Source organism: Grus americana, chromosome 4, assembly GCF_028858705.1.
Source record: "Grus americana isolate bGruAme1 chromosome 4, bGruAme1.mat, whole genome shotgun sequence".
Lineage (NCBI taxonomy): Eukaryota > Metazoa > Chordata > Aves > Gruiformes > Gruidae > Grus > Grus americana.
The window spans coordinates 57,328,014-57,353,530 of NC_072855.1; the positions used below are offsets into that span (position 1 = coordinate 57,328,014).

Consider the following 25,517-nt stretch of genomic DNA (forward strand, 5'->3'; position numbering starts at 1 on the left):
CGCAGGTAGGGTAGAGGTAGAGGCACAGACGTCTTGTTTTTGTGAAGTTGTAATCTTCACCTCCCCCCAGATTTAGGCTGATTGGATTATTTTATTTTTCCTAGTTCTTTGACATGCTTTTGAAAAATAAATATTAATGACCTGCTGTAACAGGTAATGCCATAGTATAGACTGGTGGGCTGTATGCCTTTGAGCTTAACCTTTCTAATAAAGCGTACAAGCATTTGCTTGCTGGGAAGCGCCTGCTGCTGGTGCTGCACGTGGTGGACAACACGTAATGTGAGTAGCCCCAGTCCACACGGGGAGTGACCTAAACCGTGCCTTTGGACACATACCAGATTAGGTTGACTTAGGTCTTTGTGAAGTTTCACGTTGGAAAAGGCCTGTGGCGTCCTTCCTGGCGCAGGGTTAGCACCCGCTGAGGTAACATCTGGCTTGGAGGGTAAGAGCTGACAACAGCTGAGGACCTTCAAGGCCAGGTTGGATGGGGCTTTTGGCAACGTGGCCTAGTGGAGGGTGTCCCTGCCCATGGCGGGGGAGGTTGGAACGAGATGATCTTTAAGGGCCCTTCCAATCCAAGCCATTCTATGATTCTATGTAGAGGCTCGGGGAAATGCAGCCTAGTCATTTCTGCTTCGGCGTGGAGACAACCCGCAGCCAAAAACTGAAGTTACTTCGCTCATCAAATAGATGTTATGGAAGAATAAAATTAAACAACAACAACAACAAAAAAAACCCAAACCAAAAGACCTCTTTGTGGAGGACATCATAATTACAAATAAGAGATTTATTTTCACGGAAGAATTTATTCAAGGATCATGAAACAGAAAGAAGCCAGCTTGAGGATGTTGGAAGACGTTACACCAGAAACATCAATATTAATATAGCAAATTGTGGAAAACATGAAATTAGATAAGGTGCTCAATTTTAAGTCATATCAGTAGGGCCATTAGCAGCAATTACAAAACAGCAGAACTTAGGGTATTAAAATTGAAGAGGAAATACATTTTGTCTTTTTTTTTTTTTTTCTGAAGTACAAACCATTTGTAAAGCCCTCAGTGTCTTCCATAGCATGGAGTTGTGCGTGTCTTAGAAAACAGAAGCAGGGCTTGTGTGCTCTTGTTGAAATTCAACAGTGACAAGGAGGCAAGTCAGTCTAAAGTAGCTACAGTACAGCTAGGCAGTGGCTGCAAAGTGGTTGCGTGCATGTTTTATGCAGTGGTCCTCTCCTTTTAGTAATCTATCAAACGTTAGTGTAGCCATTTATGTGCCAGGATCCCATACAACTGGTATGCGACTCTTCATCACCACTGACAAAAAGTAAAACAGCACTGCTACAACAGGATCAGGCAATAACAACCACGACTGTCAAAACAACTAAAATCCACGGGAATGCAAGCTGAGCTATGCCTGGGAACCTCATTTTGAGAGACCCTCAGGTTAAAGTCAATCAATCAGTGTGTCTGAAATGATATATACTCTACTTGCATATTTTTTGGACTCAGAGGGTTCAAAATATAAACTTTTGAAAAAAAAAATCATAAAATCTTACTTTATATAAATAGTTATCTATAAAAGTTGCTTTATCCATACAAAATTAGGATCCAGATTCTTCATTTTCTTTGAACATAAAGTGAGAATGCCCTGCATGAACTTTGTGTCTCTACACACACAGTGGTAGACTCTTGGTAGAGTGTTGTTGACATTAACAAAGCTACACCAATTTATATCAGCTGGGAATACGGTCCATAGGACCTAAGTTACACTAGAAGATAATAATGATTTCTCTCTCAAGCATTGTTTTGTGAATTCAGCCATTAAAACATGGGAAGCAATTAACATCTCAATATTACATATTGAAATTTAAAATATTGTAAAAACAGCATGTTAAGCGTATAATTTTAAACTTAATAGGATTGGCATTTGCTTATATGGTCGTTAAGCAATTCACGTTCTGTGTAATAAGGGTAAATCCAGAGATTTCACTGAGTTTGTGTACCTATGTCAAGCCTGCCATCAGCACCAAGGTATTTGTGTATCACTTGTCTGTTCTGTCACATCTAGATTTCAAGCCACATGGTGCAGTTCTCATGTATCTGAAAAGGTATTTTAAACTCCTACTGAAGCTAATAGGAATTCAGCCAGTTTATGGAAGGTAGGACTAGGCTTCACACAGATCCTAGGATTCAGACTATTGCACTCTTCATCTCAAAAAGCAAGCCAGACATAAACTCAAATTGAATGAGGAAACTTTCCCTCTTCATGTTCTTATTCTTTTACTTGGCACTGAGCGTTTTTTAGAATAAAGCCCATTTTCTTGTCTGCAGGCAGCTCCATTCACATGGCCGATGCTTTCATTTGCACCTTCTGGTTGAGAACTCCCTTCAGCTGTCTGAAACAGAAATGAAATGTCAACGACGGCACGTGCATGTCTCCCAACAGGCAGCCATTGGACTTGGCTCCCGTTTTAGGCAGCTCTGCCCAACTCTCCTCTTTTAGTGGCACAACTTCTTAGCTGTGAAAGAAATTGAATGGAATGGGTACAGATGTCTGTAAGAGGAGCCTTGCACCCCAAATCTAGTACCAAACCTAGATAGTATCTATCCATTGGGTCCCTGCCTTAATTACTACATCCCTAGACAGCTGAGCTATTGCCTTCCCACCATTTGCAGCATCACTGGAAAACTCACCAAGCTTTCCTATAACACAGTGGGTGATCTGTTTTTAAGGCTGTGAGAAATGATATATGATTTATCCAAAGCTGGGGCTGCAACCTGAGAAGTCCTAATCTGGATGCAGGTCAGCCGTTCATACTCAAAGAGCTACGGTGGAAATGAAATCCTTGGAACTCCTTGAAAACTTGGACTGAGGGCTTGCTTAGAAAGCCAAATACCCATCGGTAGCATGCAATACCTAGAACTAGTAAAACTGTTGACTGCTCAGCTCACAATTTTGTGCGGCCCAAAGTCTGGTTGGTCTTGTTTGCACACAAGGCAGACAAGGCGAGGGAATTGTCTATGAAGTGTTTCTTCTTGTAGGTCTGTATTACTCAGCTCTTTTTAGATTTGCCCCAGTAACACAATCTTCTCAGGTTGCTAGTAGCGGGTTACGTTCTGAGCTCAGTTTCAAGGCACAGAACCACTCACACCACCAAAAATGAAGACACGCTCTATCAAAGTAATTTACACCTGCTTCGCCAAACACCTATGTGAACAAGAGTTGAAAAAAAATTCAAAACATACTTTTCTTTTACACTGTGCATTTGTAGATGCAGTATTTTCTATCTTCATTCCAGTTGCCTCTTCCATTTCTAAAAAAACATAATAAAATAATTAAATTAAAAAGAAATGGGGTAATAATCATACAGTCAATTTAACAGCTGGCTGAAGTAAAAAATACCTAATCAGCTATTCCTCTGGGCATTTCTCACACAGAAGAATAACTGAAGAATGATGGCTACTTCCTAAAACATTTTTCTGAGGCAAGGTGATTAATGTATCAGGAATGTGTAGCTTGGTGGCGTTCAGAGAAAAGAACGAAATTAACATCTTGACTGTAGCATGGGGCTTCAGACAGACCTTTCAGAGCTGAATTCTGCCTTTGTCCAGCAGGTTCGTGCTAGTCTAACTCCAGTTGTCGTACTCTCGGGAGATGGGAGTGTTCAATGTAGAATGGGTTTGGAGAGTCCTTACGCTAATAGTATACCTGACGTTGTTTTCCCCTGGATTGGTCCCCAGGTAGAAGATAAATAGAGCCTGAAAACCTTCAGGCTAAATTTGAGTGAGACAATCATGTTCCAGTACGCCAGTTAAAAAAAAAAAAAAAAAAAAAAGGTAGAGCACATTATGAAAAGTTTCACCAATGTTTCAGCAGTGTCTTTCAGGCCTGTGCTGAATTAGTATGTTCACTCCTTAACATATAACATGTGTGACCAGAAATGAGTAGTAACACTGACTCTGTGAGAGAAAGGATCAAGTGCAGGATTTTGCCTGAAAGTTTGGATGAAGCACATACTGGGCTTTTTGCTTACTTCTAATAACAGCCATTTGGACAAGCGGTAAGAAATACAATTGATTACTTTCCCTTGTGTGCAATGGCCTAGATTATGGTGGCTGGTGTTTCTAATGGGTCATCTGGAAACGAACAAAGCAGCGTATTCCTTTGAGCACTAAAGCATACGTACCTGTGAGAAGTGCATCAATTGTCTCCACTACATGTTTTGCATCTTCCATTGTGAAACACATTGGTGGTTTGAATTTTAGTATATTTCTGTGGGGTCCATCTGCACTAAGAAGGATTTGATGCTCTTTCAGCCTGCACAAAGAGGAACATCTGTGTTAGACACAGGTATAAAACTATATTGTGTCCTGTCAGCCCCTTCAGGCTGAGTTAGATCTTGAAACTTTTCTTTTTCTAGGACTACGTTATCAAAAGCTACACAAAAATTAAACTGTAATTAATGACTAACAGCTGGGGAATATTAGGAGGGTTTGTTCACTGCACATAGTCTTTAAAAAACTTATTTACTTGTAAATAAGATGAAGGGCTTCAGCTGTGGCTGGTGTTCGCTTTTGTTGATCTTTTACCAGATCCACTCCAACAAACAATCCAACACCCCTGCAATAGAGAAAAAAAAATACAGACAAGTGAAATCCAGTGCCAGTAACCCAAGCCTTCTGCTGCAAATGCAAAACCTGTTTCTAACAACTGCAATTCCCTTCCCTGGGACGCAGCAGGGAAGGAGCAGGAAAGAGAGGAGACTTTCTCTTTGGTCGTCTCTTGCCACTGGCTACTTCAGACGATCAAGCAGGATAGCAGATATTTCTGGATAAATAAATTTAGCTGGCTCATTAAGGCTACACAGCCAGTTCAGAATGATAGAATAATTTTCTTCGTCTCTTATCCTGCAAACCCCAAGCCAGGGAGCTGTGGAAGACAAATAACAAAAAACAAGAACTAAAAAAACCCCACAACCCAATCCCCCAAAAAAACTGAAGGCAGTTATCGTGGTAGTGACATGAGATGAGGAAAACCCACACTAACATCTCCAAATGAAATGGACCAGAGATTTGAACGAGGTCTCCATCAGCCCAACAGCGTGCTGACGACTGGGCTATTGCACACAGAGGGCTCCTCCTCCTGCTCTCTCCAAGAGCTTTTCTCGTGGCTACACTTATACTTAATTAAGCAGATGGATGGACAACTTTTAAAAAAAAAAAAATATTGCCTTACAATATCAGTTTTGGATAGCCCATTTTAAAAAAGAGGTGTAGCATAATCATGACATAATGTTTCTGTGTTCCCCTCAGCCCAAACTTGTAGATTTTTCCAGTATAGTTACTTTTCTTCTCTGTACGTTGCTGTAAGGCACCCACCTGATATCTCCCACTAAGGGATGTTTCTCCTTTTGCTCAGTCAGCAACTCCAGGAGATAATTTCCTACACGTGTAGCATTTCCTTGGAGATCTTCTTTTTCTATTACCTCCAGCACAGCCAAACCAATAGCACAAGACACTGGATTCCCTCCAAACTGATGGTGAAGACAAACAGGAAAACAAAACCTGTCAGAAACATTCATCTGTGTCTATCCACGTAGTTTTCACTTGCCCTCTCCTGCTTGGCATGTCGTGAGGAAAGCTTGAAGAGATGGGGGGTGGGGTGGGGTTTGTGCCGCAGACTGCGGAGCACCGTCCCCCACACTTTGGGCACTGTAAGGGGCCCAAGGGAGAGGCTCCCGCTTCCTCCGCTTCAGGTTTCAGTAATTTGAAGATTTCACAGCTGAAGCGGTCAAGCTGCTCTCGTGGTTTGCTGATTGCGTGTGCAGGCAAAATGCTCCTGTGAAGAGCAGTGGGTGACAGATCTGGTATTTCTTGAACCGGAGGGTACAAAGTCCATTGAAAGCAGGGGGATTCATGGTAGCTGGGAAGAAGGCTCAGTCACAGGAGCAGAAAGCTGCTCCTCTGTGGCATGCATGCAGGTCAAATGTTTCCTGGTAAAGGGTCACTGTTTTGTTAGGTGACAACTTCAGAGCAAGGTCTGCCAGGGCATGAGCCCCACCAGCACAGAGCCTATCCTAGAAAATGAAATTTTACATGGTCAACATTTCAGAGGGGGAGAAGACAGAGAGAGAGAAGTAAGGAAGAATTTATCTGTACAGATATGAGCTGACATGCATGACTTGCCAGAGAGCTAGTGCTGGTCCATATTAAGATAAACCACTTGGTACAGAGCATATTCCAAAGCTTCTCCACTTGCTTTTAGATACTCGACTGTGGTTGACTCGAGCTCTTAGTAACGTGATGCAGTGATGGATGCAGATGTTAGCTGAATCACCTGAACAACGTCACCAACTTCTAACTGCTAAATGCAGACCAAAAGAAACAAAGACAAACCTTCACCTACTAACTTACTGTATTGAAATACTCCAGTCCAGAGGCACCAAAACTTTCAGCAATTTCCCTTGTTGTGACCACACAAGACATAGGGTGGCCATTGCCAATGGGCTTTCCCATGGTGACAATGTCAGGCACAAAGTCTTCTCCTTGCAGCTGGAATGCCCAAAAATGCTTCCCAACTCTGCCAAAGCCAACCTGGACCTCATCAGCTATGAACACTCCACCCGCCGCACGCACATACCTGAAAACAAATAGAATAGCTTGAACGACCGGTGCTGCAGCACACCTCTTGGGTAGGCAATCTAAGACAAGGGAGTCTGTATCACAGAAATTCTCCACTGTGAGACCAGGTTAGGAAAAAAAGAAAGAACGTGGCTGCTGAAACACAGCTACAGCTATTTCAACTGATAAAATTTTTAGTTTGCTAAATGTTAAGAAAAAAAAAAATCTGATATTTTGATGCAAAATAGGGGTACTGTAATGGCACTGCAGGGTTATATCTATGATGGATCAATTTCATCTTCCATCAGTCTTATGGCCTGAGGATTAAAGATAGAAAAGGAAAGACAATTACCCAGCTAAAAACAATTAGTCGGCTGATGTTCCATAAAAATTAGTCTTCAAAAAATAGAAAGGAACCACAGATAGCCAAGAACAAGAGAGGGTGACAGCTGAATTGATTGGATAAGCCTATAGTGAAAAACCTGATTCTTTGGTTAATTTTCCAGTTATGCCCTTTTGAAGTGATGTACGTACTCTGCCACTTTCTGGAAATAGCCCACAGGTGGAATTACTTGGCCTCCACAGCTCTGCATAGATTCGGCTATGAAGGCAGCAATCTACAAAAAAACAAACTCAGGTGAGAGCTGTGTTCATCTGCTTGGCCTTTGCACAAACATCTAACAGTCTAGAAATAAAGGTTTAAATGTGTGCCTTAATTTAATCACGCAATGGGTTGGACAACTGAGGGCTCTTGAGAACAGCTATGGCTAAAGAATTTATTCATTTTGTAATCTGGGGTGCCCAAATTTGCAGTAGCCAGGGCCACCTTTGCAACCTGATGGGAATACAAGGACCTCCATTAAGCCCTAGCCCTACAGCTGCTGAAGTGGAAGACACTTACCGGTGTCGGTGGACATTGGATCAGGCTCCTGGGAGCTCTGCAAATTTATTTAGAAATTTCAATTTACAGGTTTGCCGTTTTCCCCAAGAGGTTAATGAAACTTGCTCAATGCCAAGGCTCTCCAGTCATGGGTACATGTTTTTTTGTTCAGTCCTGTACACCAGGTAGAGGTGGGTAGAAGCTGAACTGTAAGATGACCTGAGGCTACGCTTGGGCACCCCTGCCTAATGCAAATAACTACACAAGTAAAATGTCAGCATGAGGCACTTGACAAAAGAGGAGAAAAATTCTACAGGTGAAATAATTCCAGTTGCTAGGAATGAAAAAGAAAGTTATTTTAAGTCAGGAAGGGTAAGAGCAGCGGATCAGATACACTGGAACATCAAAATTGGTTTCTTGTCAACAGCAGAGGTCTATGCAGCAGAGATACAATATTACCCCAAAGTCTCAGCATAAGTCTGCTATTTAAGGGATTGCATCCCCACACCACTTGTGAACCCCTCCCTGAGCATCAAGAGGTCTCTCTGGGCTGGCGCAGTCTTCCTGGAAACAAGGCCGAGCAGTAACGTGTAAAGAACCGTACACTATATTTGAAGAGGCACGCTACGGCCAAAGAGTACGAAGCTTCCCATAGCATGTGAGGCTTAGCCTTTAGCACAACTTGTCCTGCCACAGGTCTATGTCACCAAAACCTAAGAAATATGCAAAAGAAAGGAAACAAGGGAAGAAAAAAACAAAACTATCCGTTAGTAGAGAATAAAAAAAAGCTGATGAAGAAACTAAAAGAAGAGCGATGTAAGTCCATTGGACTAGAAGGGAACATGTTGTTCCAGTCTCCGCTGAAGTCTTCTGTGACTTCAGTGGGCTTTGGATCAAGCCCTACATGTCTCAAAACGCTAATGCCATCATACAAAACATTAATGCACATTTTAGGGAAACCTGTTCAGAAATTGTCTGTTTTTATCAAGGTCATACTATATGTGATTGAAAGGTTCACCTTTTTTTAGATGACTCCAAAGTTATCATAAGCTACTAGACTCAGAAATGTAGTATCAAGATTTTATCTAGCATATTTTCTCCATGTTCTGGAGACTTTTATATATCCTTGCTAGAATTTGTGATGTAGTTTCTCAGCTGACCTCAAAGCTTGCCCTAAGATATTTACCACCTACTGATTCAATGCATAAAATAGGAAATTAAACTGCTTTGGTTGTATCTGCTTATTTACAACTGTATTATTGATCCTTTCATTGATGTCTAGAAAAATTATGGTAAGAGCATCAGGTAGAAAAATGGCCCATTTTGGACACAGAATCCACCATAGAAAAATGAAGGGCAGGGGGAAGCAAGGGAAACTGAGTAAAGAAACATGTCCTTAGTTGTCTGTTTCATGCCTCCGTGCCACACTTAATAGATGAAGCCTCAGGATTTCCAGAGCACAAAACACACACCTTGCGTCCATTCTTCTGTGTTTCTTCAATAATCTTTTTCACCTCTTCAGCATAAGCACTTGCTGGATCTGGGTGGTCTTCCCTATATTTCCCTCTGTAGATATCTGGAGAAGGAGCCTGAAAAGACCAATTTATTATTTTTTTTAAAGCCCATTCTTCTATGAAACACTTACTTTCTTTTCTATTGCTCTGCATTTTTGTCTTTCCACACAAACAGATAACAGGAATTAGTACAGCCTGAATTGCAAAAATGCTTACAGGAGCTTAAACTCAATCCAGCCCTGTGATGTCTTCAACATTACTGGACACAACTGTTGAAAGAGCCATCATCTACCTCATCCACCTTTCAAGACCATCCCTCTTCTCCCCCAAGACACAATACTGAGTCCTCATCCACCATCTTATTTCAGATTCTTGTAGAAAGATCCATTTCAGCAACTGGACAATGGGATTTTCCAGTCTGTCACTTCCCTTCCAGCATCTTGGTCACAGTACAAATCTCTACGACCTTCAAGCCTCAACAAACAGTGTTGGGAGAGGTTCAGTAAATAAAAGAAAGGGAGTGGTATAAAAAGGTGGATACTACTTTGGTTAACACAAGGAGGTCTGGAGTGGAAAGACCTGCTTGATGTGCTCTCTGGGCTGAGAATGACTTTTGTCTTTGTAAGATACACAAGTTCAGGCTGAAAATCAAACAGTATCCTGCTCAGTTGGACACCCATGAGGTCTATACCCAGATCTGTGTGAACTCGTGGCGTCTGCCTTTCCCAGTTTTTGGAAGCAGACTCAAAAATCCTGCATATCATTAGCCAAAACAACACAACAGGTATTGGCTATTTTTTTCAAACTGTGTAACAATACAGTGCAGTGACTCAGGGAACTTGTAGCACTAGGAAATCAGCCTCACCGCTGAATACCCTCTTAGAAATTCAAAAGTGAACAATTTTGCTGTATTTAATCCACTGACAAACAGCCAAGTGTATGTAGTCCAGCACCAGCAAAACAGAATGAAAGTATATTTACACCAGAAGTGTAATTCAATATGCTGCCTAACAGGCGTAAAAATGACAAAAAGCAAAAAAACCACACTTACCACATGCACAAACTCCTTCTTGCTGTCCTTTCCCAGCTGATTAAATTTATAGGGACTGATGTCAATCAGAGATGTAACATGGCCATGGTAAGCACTGCATGAGTGTTAAATATCGAAGTCACTTTTCACCAAATGTATAAAAAAGCTAAATTTACAACTGTGCCCATAAATAAGCCATAATAAGCGACTGTATCTGCAACACAGTAGCACCGTTTGTGAAAGGGTCTTGATTTAATTTACTCAGTCTTTCTCTCAAAGGCAATACAAAATCGCTGTTGACTTTAATTCACTAGCAAGACTGGAACCAGGAGGGGTTTTTTCTTGGATAAAATCAAGTGCTAGCATGGGGACAGACCAAGATGATGTCCCCTGGACCGCATCGCCTCTAAGGTGGCTGCCCTAGCAGCCTTACCTGGCAGTTGAAGGCTGGGTCCACCTCCTTCATTTCCAACATCTGGGACCTACTCTGGCCAACCCAAGCTTTGCAAGCTAGACCCCCAACACCGTTGCAAAGAGTCTCAAGAGCATGCATTGCATCAGAAGGTGGGGTCTTCTGCAGCAGCAGCACACCGCTACCTGCCCTGAAGTCCCTACAGGACAGACTGTTTGGCAGAAGCCACTTTCAGGATAAGGATGAATATTGTTTGAATATAAAATCTTTATATTGCAGTGTATGCTAAAACTGCTTACTACTGAGGCCAGTTTGATTTAGAAATTAGGAAACAGAGCCTTTTGAGCCTAAAACATGTGGCAGCTTCATTCAGGGAATAAAGACTTTCATTCAGCCATAAACTCGATGTGAAGGGAACCTCAAACCAAATCAAAGACATGTCACAATTTCATAATACCACACACGTAGGGTAGAGATGATGGTTTTGAACTCCTCTGCCTTCTTTACACCCTTCTACTAGCCAGTCAACAAAATCTGCCAAGGGACACAAAGAAAGGACAGAAAGCCCACCCTGACTGGGGTGGTAGCTATGGCAAAAGCCTACAGAGCCTTGGGACCTGGGCAAAGAAATACCCTGTGGTGTTCAGGTAGACAAGACATTGCAGTGAAACGGTGACAGAGCCAGCTCCATCCTCAGCCTCTCCTGACAGAAGCTACTCTCAGTGGCTCCAAATCTTGGGCGTGCGAGCCAAGGAGGGTCAACAGGGACCTGAGCATGGCTGAGTCAAACAAGCTTTGTGCCATTCAAATAGACACACGTGCTCTTCAGTTGCTTTGGATGGACTTTCTAATCATAACCCAAGAAGACACCACCCTACAGCGGCGTAACCAACCCTACAGCTGCATTGAGGCTAGGCAAACCCAGAGATGTGGTCGGCCATCTTCACCGTAGCTGACGGCCTCAGTGCCTCCTGATTTTGGAGCTGCTTGGTTTTGTGCGCATATTTGTGTTCACTGGAGGACAGCTGAGCATTGGTGCAGCACCGTTGCAGAGCTACAAGATCTTTCTTACTGACCACTGAATATTTATTTGTACAAAAAGACACGTGTCCAGCAGAGCGTGACAAACAGAAAGCCCTTTTCCAGAGCAGCCCAGTGGCCAGACCGCTCATTGATGTTGAAAACCAACATTCAAGTTTCTAGCCTGAACTGCTTTGGGAGTCTCTGTGGGAAATGCCCTGTAACAGGTGATTGACCTTCTGGGGTGACTGGCAAGCTTATTTTTCAGAGATCTTCAAAACTTGTCTTTATCCAAATGCGGAAAAGGGATTTCCTGACCTGTTCTAGTATGAAAGCAACAAAGCTTTTCTTTCAGCAGGCAGTGGAGTACAAACAGCAGGGGGTTGCTGCAAAGCTGCTTCTGAAGTAACGGCAGGAGTTGCTGGCTGCGCTCACATAAGCTGCTCTACGTACTTACTTTTCAAGGGTGATCACATCTTGGTGCCCATGGTACTGTCGAGCCAGTCGTAAAGCAAGATCATTGGCTTCGGACCTGCACGATAACAGATACAGCCGCAAAATAGTGAGGAAGCACTTCCAATTAAAATGGTATTCTGACATGGAAGAGGAGGCACGAGACTAATGAATATAATAAATCAACACAGCAGGCTCTGTTACTATACATATTACGATGCTAAGGTTGAGAATGTAAATGCCATGTAAGAGGGCAAAGAAAAGACAGCTCTTTGTATAAACAGCAAACAAAGCGAAGCTTTCTTTCCCTCCCAGTTTGCTCGTAGACATTTACCTCCTCTTGGTACAAATGAGAACACTTTGCAGCTGAGAGCGCAATGCAGCCGCAAACCCTCGAAAAGCAACAGCACACCAGCCCCGTCTCCCACCCTCCACGACGGCTCCGTCCTCCCCAGCGCTTGTACCATCAGGCAGCAGAGGACACAAACCTGCCCCCCCGGACACAGACTCAAACTTCCAGCCTGACCCATGGCAGCCCCTCTGCTCACAAGTCCCTGCAGGGTGTCTCCTCTGGCAACGGAAGTGACCGCACACTAAACGGACCTCCTAAAGAAGACTACTCGTTTCCAAGGTCACATGTCAATTTACACATAGCATTCACCAATGTGTACATAATGTTCACTAGTTTGCAGTATAATTTGCTTTTCTTGCTTTTCCTCTCCTTTTTTGCATAGCATTCAGCAGACCATTTCATATTTTGGCTCTCTTGCATTGAGCCATCACACTAAATATGACAGCTGCAAACAGGAAGGATCCTTTGATCGGTACTGGAAATATTTTTGTTGCCTATCACCTAGTCCTACTTAGTCCTACCTAGTAAGATTTAGACCATGTTGTTCTAAGTCTCAAATAGGAGCAAAACAGTCATAATGGAAAAAAATAAATGAATATTCAGACATACCCAGAGTTAACAAAATAGCAAACAGAGAGTTTCTCGGGCAGGGTGGCTGTAAGACGCTGCGCATACTGAACAAGGTTGTCATGCAGGAACCGGGAATTTGTATTGAGCAGTTCCATCTGTTTTGTTGCAGCCTTTATCACATACGGATGACTGTGGCCAACTAAAGAAGTAAATAATTAGTTATTACTAGCAAGCAGTCAGTTATTGAAACAGACAAGGAGATTCAGAGAAGCACTGTGAACATCATCACTTGGAAGAAGTGCGCTCTGATGCCTAGCAGAAAGGAAGGAACGGAAGCAAGTCTTACAAGGTAAGCTGCTTACCGTGTGCAACGTTGTTGATACAGTCCAAGTATTTTTCTCCTTTCTCATCAAACATATATTGGCCCTGAGCACGCACTATCTTCAGAGGATCCTTGGCAAAGAAAACTTTGCAGGAAGGCCTAAAAAAAAAAAAAAAAATTAACATCATTTTCATTTTGAGGGCGTTGATCTTTTGCAGCTCTGGAGACAACTGCCTCCCCCTGCAGAGAGCTTGTGAGTGGTCAAGCAGGGCTCTTGCTGAAATTAAAAACAGCCCCCATGCACCTCCCCAGGCAGAGCAGCAACAGAAATAGGTCTTAAATAAGGACGTTTTCAAAGTATGACTCTGTCTGCAAGTAGTTCCACAGGAGCACAGTGACTGCAAGTCGTTCCAGGTCCTTATATGTCCTGCTGCGTCTCCAGGCTGTAGCTCTGTTTGTTTACATGCCTTACGAACATGTATGGCCAATTAACTCGCTGGGAATAAAACTAAGTTGTTAAGCATTTTTTTATACTATAGCCAAAAATTCATTACGCAATGGATGACTGTACCATATAGAGGTCACATTCAAGAACAAAACACTAATGCCTTGCATGCTTTATTTTTGGAGGTGCTGAGCAAGTCCTAAAAATCTCACTATCTCATCTCAATTGCTTTGGATAAAATCTTTAAAAGCAGCTTTTTATAAGCACCTAAATTGCAATGGCTTCCAGCAAAACTCAGGCTCCTTGTAAAATTATCCGAGGTATTCTTTAAATGCTCTTTCCCCCCCACCCCTCTTGGAGAACATGCCAGCTATGTAATTATGTTGAATGATATTACTGAGCAGAAGGAAAGTCTTCTGAACTTTTAGTAATGTTTATATGGACTTGGATAAACACAGTTGTTTCCAGGTAACTCAGAGAGTTATTGTCGGGTATGTTGAGATTATCAACTTGTAAAGCCTAAATATGTCTCCTAGAAAGTGAAGCCATTTACTTTCTTTCTTAGTTTCTCGTGCTGTTGCATAGATCTTTTCTGACATCTTCGGCTATTCATCTGGTACACTTCAGAAGCAGTGCACATCATCATTGGTCATTTCTTGACTACAAGTTTTTCTTCTGTAACATGTCAGTCCATTCTGTGAAAGTTTTTTTGTTTGTTTGCTTGCCCAGCACAGCCCAATCCTATAATCCTTGCACAGGCAAGAGCCCCTTAACATTGAGCCGGCCCCTAAAGAGAGGCTGATGTGCACGCTTTACGAGGCCATGACTTCTATGAATCTTTAGTGAGCTTTCTATATACGCCACACGTTCAGGATGCAATCAGCAAATAGCCAGCACTGGTTTTAACGATCTGGACTTATTTTTCACTTGGCAACACCTACTGAAGAAAGAATTAAAGCTGCGTGTTCTGGAGGAGCTACTATTGCCATACAGCGGGATCAGATAGGTGCACGGCCAGGACTATTGCTCAGGTCACAGCTCCCGGCAGCCTTCCGGCATTTCCCTCAGTTAGGCTCAACTTAAGAAATCGCCTCAGCTTCATTTAATGGAGACATCTGTTTTTCAGGAGCAGTCAGTTTATTCGCAAAAACCCGCCCCGCACAGCCGCATTTGAGACATACACCTGGGTACCACATTCTGGTTGCTTGCTTCGATCTGTTAAAAAAAGCGCAGTGCCGTTTGATGTGCTGAGTGTTACCGGCTGCATCCCCCCGCCGCCGAGGGAATCGGAAGCGGCCCAAAGCTTTGGCCAGCTGAAGGGCTGACGGGTCTTGTCCTTCCCCCGCAGTCCCCGCCGCGGGGACCTTCTGCCGGCCGGGGCTCTGCCCGGTGCCCCGCAGGGGCCGAAGGCCGGGGGGCCGGGGGGGCTGCCCAGCGCTGGGAGCCCCCGGGCAGCGCCCAGCGGGTCCGGCCGGGCGCTGTCACCGCCGGGGGGGGGGTGGGGGGGGTGTGTGTGCCGCCGGTCGGAGACCTTCCTCCTCCTCCTCCTCCTTCTCCCCTCCTGCCCTGCTCCCTGCCCCGCTCCCGGTCCCGCTCCCGCCGCCGCCCCTACCCGATGTGCTTCCTGCGCAGGGCGAGGGTCTCCGCCTTGCTGTAGCGCTCCTCCATCCCGACGGCACGGCACGGCACGGCACGGCACGGCACGGCACGGCACGGCTCGGGGCTCCCCCTCTTATGCCGGCGCCGGCCGCCGCCAAACCCCTCCTCCCTGCCTGCCTCCCTCCCGCCTGCCCCGGCGGGGCGGCCCGGCTGTGCCCCCCCTCCCCGGGTTTTCCTTTTGGGCGGCTCGTGTTTACTATTTAGCTAAGGCTCAGCCGCGGGTTGCCCCCGCGCCTTCGAGTTTTTCTAGCGATGCAAAACCGGCACAACCTTGCACAACCAGCGGCTTGCTGCGGAGGGACGGCGGGAGAGCCGGGCGGCCACCCTGCTCCGGCCGGCGAGTGCCCTGCCTGCGGTGCTCCGCGGTCATTCTGGTGGTCAAAGCACTTCTGCTACAGATACCCTCGAGTGGGGGCACCCAGCGGTTGATTTAGTCAAAATCAGAGTCATAATTCACAGCTCCTTATCTCCCAGAACCTGTTCGTAAGTGTAGGCTGAGAAATATGCTTGTATACATCCATCAAAGCCAGTGTCCGTATTTCTTGTAAAGCAGGGCAAATTAGTAAGAGCTATGGGTTTCTATGTTTTTGTACACATAAGTAGAAAAGGGCTCTCGCCCTTGTGCTCTGATGCATTGGTATACCCTTTTTCAGTCTAGGCAAGACCTAAGTATGACTGGTCCTGTGACCTCTTTCTAACCACGGCACCAATAGAGAAGTGATTTGCTTGAATGTGGCATTTCTTCATGGTTACCCTTGATAAAACCCCTAAGATAAAAGATAAACCCCATCAAAACCTGTAAGAAAAAGAGGGGACCATTTCATGGGGAAGAAGGGCAGAATTAATGTCAAGAGGTGTTGCATTTCAAAACAGCAAAGCTGCTGGTGGAACACCTCAGCTTTTACCTTCTCCCTGCCACGGATGCTCCCTCTCCTCGTCTGGAGGCTGCTGCTTGAGCTGCGTGGGCAGACAGCAGCAAACCCTGCACCCACGTCCCTGCTACCCCATCTGTAGTTCGCCTGTGACACTTGCAGCACTATGCTTGGAAGGGTTTTCAGAGAGCATATGTAAAGCCACAGTTTCCTGCGCTGATGACACTTGTCTTTTCTAGATCAGTATCCAGTAACATCCCAAATTTTGCAGATAGAAGAAACACACTTCCTGATTTTTACATTTTTTTAATATCTCTGCCAGTAAGCCACCTTTCTGCTTCTCTAGTCAAGCATTTCTTTTCCTACAGACATTTTCCTGAGCTTCTTCAGACAGTGTTAATTTTGAAGCTCCACAGCTTTCACATTCCTGCATTCCTGCTCCATCGGAAACCGTGCCTCACCAACCAACCAACCAACCAACCAGCCATGTAGCAGAAGTGGTAGGAAGCACCAGCAGCTACACCGCTATATCCCAGCAGAGAGAGCAGCTGCCTGTCTTCAGTGCCTTGTCCACGCAGAAGGTGGCATGGACTTAAACGAAACGAGGGAGTTGCCAAAGCTGTCAGCTAGGGCAGTATTGTGCAGGCAGCGATGAGATTCATTCGTGGGTCTCAAGAAGAGAACAGGCATTCAGAGCTGCTAACGTCCCAAAGGAGCCCAGGCCAGGCTCCTGTCAGGAGTGCTGCCTGCAGTGTTTTTCTGCTTCGCCCACGTCTCTGAAAGCTGGGGAATGATATTTCGCATAGGGTGGATGTAGTTCAAGCTGTACACATTATAGAGCGGACCTAATTGCAATCCATTGGTAACAGTAACGTAAAGAAAAGCTAGAGCCCAGGCGGTGAATGGCAGCACGCGAGTCTGTGGGTCCGAAGGCATTTCAGGAGCGATGATTGTCCTGCACCCGGCTGGTGCCTGCCCTCTGTCGGTGCCGAGCACAGCCCTGGCCCTCCGCAGCTGCTGGGAACACCGACACGGACAAATTTCAGCTGTTTATGCTGACCTGCCTGGTCCTGCTCACACAGAAACCCTGGACCACAAACAGATTTAAGGGGTGTGCAAGCTACTGTGCTTCTATTCCTTTACAAGCATGCGTCGGCAGCCAGCCCTGCTTGTATCAGGGCGTTTTTGTTCCAGGTTTAGCGAAAGTAAGTTTGCTCACAGCTAGATTAGTAATTGCTTGAAGCAATACAGAACTTCATGAAAGCTCCGAGTGGTAGGTAAAGCAGCTTGTTAGAAGGGGGTTTGCTTCTCTGTTCCTTCACAGCCATGGAAAGAGGCTTAACAATCAAGAAAATATCCCTCCCTCTTGGCTCATAGTCCTTGCACGCTATTCTGATATTATCAGCAGGAACAAGCCTGCCAAGTTGCATGGGTAGAGCAGAGGAGATCTCTCCCCCCCCGGTTAGTGGAGGGAGACCCTGCCTGAGACACAGGGCTTTCCACCTGGCTTTCTTACATCTCTCCTGCTCTTTCCACTTGCCCTTGTAACTCGTGGAGCAAGTACTAGCAGCTATTTCTCCATGATATAAAGAATTATTAAAATAGTTTTTTTTAAAAAAAAATACTTGCGTGGGAGGTTTTTTTTTTGTTGTTGTTTTTTAAAAAACAACCATAGTGTTTTCTCTATCCTGCTGTTTGCTTTCTGAACACTTCTGATTTTTTCAACTGATTTTTTTCCACACTTGTTTAAGCGCTTTGTCCTGGCAAACAGGGTACCAGCAACCAGCAGCCTGGCTCCCTGTATTAATGATGAAAAGAAGTAAGTATTTCTAGGAGTTATTCAAAATCTCCAAGTAAGGTGCCTTCACCTTCCTATTTAACTGCTTAAGGAGTTACTGTACCTCTGAAATGCTAGTGCATCTCGAGAAGCAAACCCATTACAGATGGTCGGTGGAAAATGATCACCACTGAAGATCTGTTTCAGTGCAGAAAGGTAAAGGGGGACAAACCGTACCCGTCTGCACCTTCTCAGGGATGGCCAGCTGCTTGGCATTTACTCTGAAAGGGGCACGGACTTGCCTGTGAGTTGATGCGGCGGGTGATCAGTCCGGCAAGCCCCTGAGTCAGTCGAGCGCAGGGTGTGCTAACTGGGTACAAATAGGCCGCGGGGAAGGCAGAAAAGCGCCAGCTTGTGTTACTTACCGAGCTTCGTGGCAGCATCGCTTTCCAGAGCCGTTTGTGTGCTTGCTGGGTCCTGAGTAATTTTTGTTGAGAATCGTTTCAGTGCTGAATGTACCAGTAGTGTTTGCAGTTCCAGATTTTTAAATGGCAAATTTATTCTGGACGCATCTTTCTGACACAAGCTAATTGATATAATAGTGAAAGTTGATATTTTAGATTTATTTATTTTTGCTGTGTTTGTTTTTATCAGTTTTATCTCAACCAGAATCAATTACCTGACAACAATCTTAATACACCAAAGAGAAGAGAGCTCCTAAAAGTTTGCAGAAAGTTGCTAGGTACTTGTTAGCTCCAGGAGGGAGCAGCCAGACAAAGGCGATGCCAGTGAGAGCTTGTGACGGCTCCGTTTAGGTGCGGGCACTTGGAAAACTCAGTCAAGCTGTAAACTGCACATACAATAATAATCGGGACATTTATTTGTCATTGACCATTCTGTCCTGGTGTAAGCACATGAAAAACCTGCATCTTGGTTGATGTGACAGGAGCTGTGGCCACCTTTGATCTCAGAGACAAACTAAAGCAGCTTGAGTAAAGCGTTCAAGGCCAGGCTGGATGGGGCTTTGGGCAACGTGGTCTAGTGGAGGGTGTCCCTGCCCATGGCAGGGGGGTTGGAACTAGATGGTCTTTGAGGTCCCTTCCAACCCAAACCGTTCTGTGATTCTGTGATTCTATGAGTACAACTATACCAGCAGACTGCGATCTCTCTGGGGTTTGTGTACACTATTTTCCTGAATGGTACTGGTCATGTATATATATTTCTATGCATATACATATATATAAAATATGCATCTATTTATATATATTTGCATAGACACAGATATACATATATGGAGTGTTCAAGCTCCAAGTTTTGAGCACGAATCCAAACCCACTGTATTTTTCTACTGCAGGCGGGAGACGGAAAGGAGAGTGCCCTGGGAGTACTCTGTCTGGAAATTAGCAGAAGCCAACAGAAGAGAAGACAAATTAGTAACGCTGGGAAGACAGAAAGACTCCGCGTGCAGGAACATGACTTAAATGTTTTGGCATTCCCTTGTTTGTTTTCTTTTAATATTTATTTGGGTGCAGTTGTTACTACTTGCTGGAACATGAATGCTTTGTCAGCTCCTTGTTTTGTTTTGTTCTTTTTAAACATTTTTGTGTGGTTATTTATAATTGAACCACTAGCTGAAGCTGTGTGAGATGAGGATATAAAAAGCCATTTTTTTTGTTGCATTTTTTTTTACTTCTGTAGAATCCTTGTTACAAATGGGTAGGGATTAGCAGGGTTAGTAGGTCCACAAAGCAGAGTTGGATGTGAGTAATGGCCTTTAAGTATTTAATTAAAAGCTCTATTCAAATAAAAAAATGAGAGGGCGAAGCAGCGGGCATTTCACACGCAGCCCCGTGTGTGCTTTGGCACGTCACAAAATTATGAAGGAGGTATCTGGATAGGAGGAAACGCCAGAGCAAAGTCGTGTCCCACGGGTGCCGTAGGGCGCAAAGGCTGTAGGCGACAGGTTAGCCGAGGGGTGACTGTAGGGGGAGCGTGATACTGAAAAATAACGGGGAGGCAGCAAAAGGACTGAATGGGAAACCCACAGACAGCTCTAGCAGCAGCCAGGGCGCATCGGTTGTTACCATCCCGGTAACGACACTACCCAAAATACGTCGGCTGCAGGCAGAGCGCTTATGGTGACTTGGCTGACATCAGAGCAGCCACGGCACTGAGAGGAAAAAAAGCAGGAATCGTCCAGGACACGCTTTGTGTTTGTCTCTTGGCAAGACAGCAGCAGCCACAGCACCTGGAACCGCTGTCCCTCCTCTACGACAGGAGAAGAAAGGAGAAAGCTGGAAGGAAGAAAAGTCCCAGAGCAGCCGCAGCAGAAGCGAGGGCTTTGCCTGGGCCGGCAGCCGGGCTCGCAGCCCGCGGGGCCGCACGTGCGGCACGGCAGAGCAGCGGCGGCTCTCGGCATCGCCGGGCATGTTAAGCTGTAAGTACCTCCTCTGGGAAAGGGAGAAAAGCTATTTTTAGTCTCCCCCAAGAGCTAGATAAGATTAATGGACCTTTATAGAGATTACCAAGAGTTAAGAGTAGAGGTCAAACCCCCCCAGAACTCATTCTGTGTCTCAGCCCAGAGTGACTGCATTTTTGAGGTGAAGGAAGGCAAAACAATAGGGAGTGTTTTGTTTGTCTGAAATATTTTGGGATTTAGAGAACCCAAACATTTAAATAATGCTTTGAAGAGATTACAGCTGCTGCCCAATGTTTTATTTATGCTTTTTTAAAAAGCCCTTTGTTCAAGGAGGCTCCTGCAAAAATGTTTCTTCTTAGACCAGAGCACTTGAAAATATACCGTTTTGCAATAATGATTATGCTCCATCTTTTCTGAACAAACTGGATTTGTGGTAAAACAGACCTTCATGTTTTCTAGCTTGCGCTGTTACTTGCGACACTGCCCGCGTACATCTTTATTTCTCAGCAGTTCAGGTTTATTTTTCACCCTCAGTATTATAGAAAGGGAAGATTGGTGATTTTCAGCTTTATTTCTTTGTAGGATGCCTGTAGACTTGCCTAAGCAATAGCCTCGACTTCTGGTTAACATGCGGATCCTCGCAGCTTTTCCAGAGCGAGGAAACGGCTCCAAGGTTTGCAGCAAAGCTGGTTCCTTCCTTCCTTTTTTACAAAGTAGCCCATAGCCCGTGCCGCCTGTTTAGAAAAGATGACTGAACGGACTTGACTTTGAAAAGACATATTAAAAATAGGGAGAGCGAGGCGGGGGTTTTTTATTGCACGCTGTAGGAAGACGGAACACGTCGCAAAGGCCCCGATTTTTGTGCGAATGTGAAGACCGGCTGATGCGACCCGCGCTAGATTTCAAACTACGGACTGGCACAACAACGCAGCACACGCTTTTTTCCAATCCAGACAGACCAGAACAATTTTTTTTTCGCCAACACTAAGAACTTTATAACTATGCAAAATCAGCACCAATGGTTGGATTAATATTTTAATAATTACACGCTTTTTACATTATGAAAATAAATCATAAATAGTGTAAAAATAATTCTGAAGATCAACTTCTCACAAGCAAGAAACAAAACCCGAAGTACAAAACTGAAAGAAAACAAAAGAGTATTCAACTGAAAAACAAGGAGAAATTTTAATAATAAAAACAAAAGCATGCTGTTTGATCGGGTTCAATTAAGTCAGGACCAGAGGCCACAAGAAAGTGGTAATTAATAACAAATTAAAATGGGTGATTAAAACCTTGCAATTCTTCACTTGTCAAAAGAGGTCTCGTGACATATTTACAGTGCTAAGACACTCAAAATATTTCTAGTATTGATAATACGATACTGACCCACGTGTTTTCCCCCCCAAGCATTGTAATCCTTGCCAAATTACTTTCCTTTGTATTTTTATCTCTTCTACCGCATTTACGAGACCATTTGCAATACAAAAATAACGGCACATATAGATGAACTTAAAAAAGTAAAAAATACAAATAAAAATATATAATATTTTCCAAAGGAAAAAGTCCAATACATACATCTTAGTAACATTTTTAAAGTTGTGTGATATTTTCCCAAACATGTACAATAATATAAGAATATCCACATATATGTTAACAATATGTAAAACATTCTTCGACCAACCCAACTCTTCATAATACTTCCGAGAAGTGTGCAAGTACCAATGGTATCTGGGAAATTCATACAATTTCTTTTTTAAATAGAAACAAATAAAACACTAACGGTCCCAGGTTAAGTTAAGGCCCCCTGTTTTCCAAAGAAAATTCCATTTCCAAGCAGCATTGATAATTGGATGCATTTTAAAACAAAACGAAACAAAAACAACACTCCAAATCTTTTTTTTTAAATACCAACTCCACTTGTTTTGTGGAGTATCTTTTTTCAAATTCTGTCAGAAATGATGGTGGCAGGCACTTGTCTCTAACAGCATTTAATGAATCCAACCACCATGTAAAGTACTTCAGTTATAGAGGGTGCAAGAAAACCTTCATTTGTACATTACAGCAACATTCAGATCCATAAAAGCAAGTTGCAGAAAGGAAAAAAAAAAAAAAAAAAGTAAAAATCAGGTGTTAGTTTTAATTCTGGTCACTGAAATTGAATCATTTCTTTGCAATGACTAAAAATTAAACTTTCTTTTGATCACTGTTTTGGCAGATTGTTAGCGATTGTGTGACTCTCTAATGTGAAAAGTTAGGTCTCTCATTTGGTAAAATACAGAGATTTAAAAAAGTAGTTTAGGATGGTCAAGCAGCAGAGATCAGGAAATTTGAAAGGAAAGGTCAACTTCTGCATGCCTTGAACATCTCCATCGCATTCAGTAGGCTGGGGGCATCTATGCAGTTTTTCCTCACTGAAGCGGTCCCGATTTAGGCAAAACCCCACTGTTGAAGTTGGTAACGTTCCCCTTGGTATAAGCACAAGACCGGGGCCCTTCCCCCTGCACGTCTCAAAGCGCTTTGCAAGGGAAGGACGCATCGCGCTCCCCGTTTCATTGCTGGGGAAAGCGAAGAGCCTTGCATGGCCCAGCCCAGGTTTGCAATCCCTGTTCTGCGGCGGTCGGTGGGACGACTCTCCCTAAACCCCGATGGGATCCAGGATGCAAACCACGTCTCCTGACGCGGCCCCCGGCCTTATGCAGCACCACCTCCCCACACGGACCGAAGGTCTGCTCGCCTCTTTTGGGGGTTGCGTCGTAGCTGCTGCTCACGTGCACTCCTCCACGAGTGCAGCGCTCAGTGGAGCCAATGCTCACGTTCCACACTGTACATCCATCTGAAGAATTGCCCGTTTTTAGACTCTATACTTTACACATATGCGGGTATATTGGTTTGATCGTTCCAAAAGTCATTCTTACTACTTACATGGTAGACTAAAATATATAATCAGCTGGATGAAGAGTGTCATTCTGCCTTGCTACACTATCAGAACATGACATCAAAATCAGCAATAAATAAAAATATAAATCAAAAAAATACATTGTATCATTGTTCCATGAATTAAAGTTTCATGCTTTACCTCAGGAAAAAATAAAACGTGTCCAAAGCATCCTGAAAGAAAGATTCCCCATAGCTAATCTATGAATCTGAAGACAAGGACCATGTATGTCAGACATATTCCACACAGTGCTCAAAAGACTTGCTGCTCCTGTAGCAGGACTTCTGCACAATGCGGTTATAACACACTGCAGTAACAGATGATTACAAAACTTGGTATGAAATAAATACTGAAAACTCTCAAAGAAACAAGAATTAATCATACCTGAAAAAGTCAGGGATATAGAAACTGTGTAGACTAATACCACTACCCGTTTCTACAACTGAAAAGACTGGTAGAGGAACTACCGTTCCTGTCACAAACTAAACAAAACAAATCATATCTATTTGGAGGAATGCTACTAAAAGATACAACAACACACAGGTGGTTCAAACTGTAGCTTTGCCATCAAAAGAAAAAAGATATACTAGCACCAAAATAGTTGCTTTTATAAACAAAATAAACATGTTCCAAGTCTTCACAGGGTGCTTTTCTTGATGAAATATTAAACCCCATTCTTTTTCTTCCTCGTACTGAACATGCAAGTTTTCTAGATACTGTTAGGTTTCATTTCAAGTCAATCTTCGAGTTGCAAATATTAATGTCCAATCTATGAATGTAGTTTAGCCAGTCAAATTAAATTGTTTATCTGCTGTTCACCCACGGTCATTTAAATGGAATGAACATTTCATGATATTGAGCAATACAGAAGCTTAAAAAAGTTAAGTTAGATTATTTGGTGGGGGAAAAAAAAAAGTATTCCCACCTGGTGGGAGTTAAATAAAGAAATCACAGGATAGAAAAGGAAGTGAATAAAGGTGCTTAAGTGTTTCTTCAGCAGGGTGTCAGGGAGTTTGGACTAACACCTAACAATAGTGGCTATAATTACTTCCTGAATGAAGAAATCATGACCCAAGGTTCTGCTAGCTTTATTGATGTATATAGAAATGGATGCTATGAGTTTAAAAATATAGATATACAAATTTTAAAAATATGAAAGTGCTAACGACCGCATGCATTTAACAGCTCTCTATTTTGTTGCTATTTCTTAAACGAGTTGTGTTTGTGCACACTCTTGATATGGAATTGCTAAAACATCTAGCCAGATAATGAACATCCTACTTGATTTTGCATTTGAATACTCTGAGGGGCGTTTAAAAAAATATTTCATCTGACTGTATGATTGCCAGTATTTGATATTTTATAAAAATGTTCAACTTCTAGTCTTCACATCTATAATATACCTAGCCAAATGTGCCAAGTCAGGACATAGGCATAGGGGACTCTCTTCTGTTAGTGGGGCAGCTTGCTCCTCAGCTTGTTGGTTTTTGAGCTGGTGCTTCTTAAACAAGACGACTAAAGCTGGCAAGTTGGAGGGTTTAGGTGGTGCTCCTCTTGTCCCCTTTCTGGAAAGTCCCTCATTCACATTACTGCTGTAGCACTCTGATTATTAACACTATATTCAGTCTATGCCACGTGAAGGCTTTTACTGTTGTAATCATGACTATTTAAACAGGTTGACACTTGCATCTCTGAAAATTTAAGCAAAGAAAAACATTTTTGCTCGTATCTGTGTACACTTGTTTATTTCTTAGTATTGGAAAGATGGAATTGAGCAGTGAAAATATATATTCAGTATATATATCTATATAGTGTTGTAATTTTGTTTTTATTAGTAAGGTTCTGCTAGATGGAGGCCATTAAATTAATTTTGAATTTAAAAGTCTGTGGAAGATTTTCCCCCATGAAAAGCTGTTTTTATCTCTGCTATATCAAAATGACAGTAAAGATTTAGCAAAGTGAAAGACCGCATTATAGTGGCATTTCCATTGATCTGAGATTGTGAAGCAACCACAGCAAGTCCCCATCTTCGCATGATTTAGAAATGATGGAGCAAGGAAGAAATGTGCATTCCAAGAAGGGCAAGGTGCCCACACATGGATGGAGACAGGCTGTCTTCCTCAGCTTTAGTTTTGGTCTATATATGAAAGACAACTCTCAGAAAAGTAACTAAAAAAGTTTGTGATCATCCTGCTATACACTAGGAACGGAAGTGATATAAAAAGAATTTCCATCTG

General features: G+C 43.4%; 1 protein-coding gene across 1 annotated transcript; it reads right to left on the reverse strand.

Annotated features, from left to right (window-relative positions):
• Positions 1-769: 769 nt before the first annotated feature.
• On the reverse strand, positions 770-15,345 carry ETNPPL (ethanolamine-phosphate phospho-lyase). The gene is made up of 13 exons (XM_054824656.1): positions 15,228-15,345; positions 13,211-13,329; positions 12,888-13,047; positions 11,931-12,005; positions 10,063-10,156; positions 8,970-9,086; positions 7,152-7,234; positions 6,411-6,636; positions 5,376-5,530; positions 4,528-4,617; positions 4,184-4,314; positions 3,243-3,310; positions 770-2,392 (listed from the first exon to the last, which is right to left on the reverse strand). Exons 1-13 carry the CDS (start codon positions 15,281-15,283, stop codon positions 2,261-2,263), a joined length of 1,506 nt encoding a protein of 501 aa, XP_054680631.1. The 5' UTR covers positions 15,284-15,345; the 3' UTR covers positions 770-2,260.
• Between the last annotated feature and the right edge of the window lie 10,172 nt (positions 15,346-25,517).

Coding starts and splice junctions, on each gene's coding strand:
- ETNPPL (XM_054824656.1), bottom strand. CDS start 15,283: ATGGAGGAGCGCTACAGCAAGGCGGAGACCCTCGCCCTGCGCAGGAAG. Junction 12,006..12,887: donor TGCTATTTTGTTAACTCTGG/GTATGTCTGAAT, acceptor GTTATCGTGCAG/GTCCGAAGCCAATGATCTTG. Junction 5,531..6,410: donor GACTGGAGTATTTCAATACA/GTAAGTTAGTAG, acceptor CTTCACCATCAG/TTTGGAGGGAATCCAGTGTC.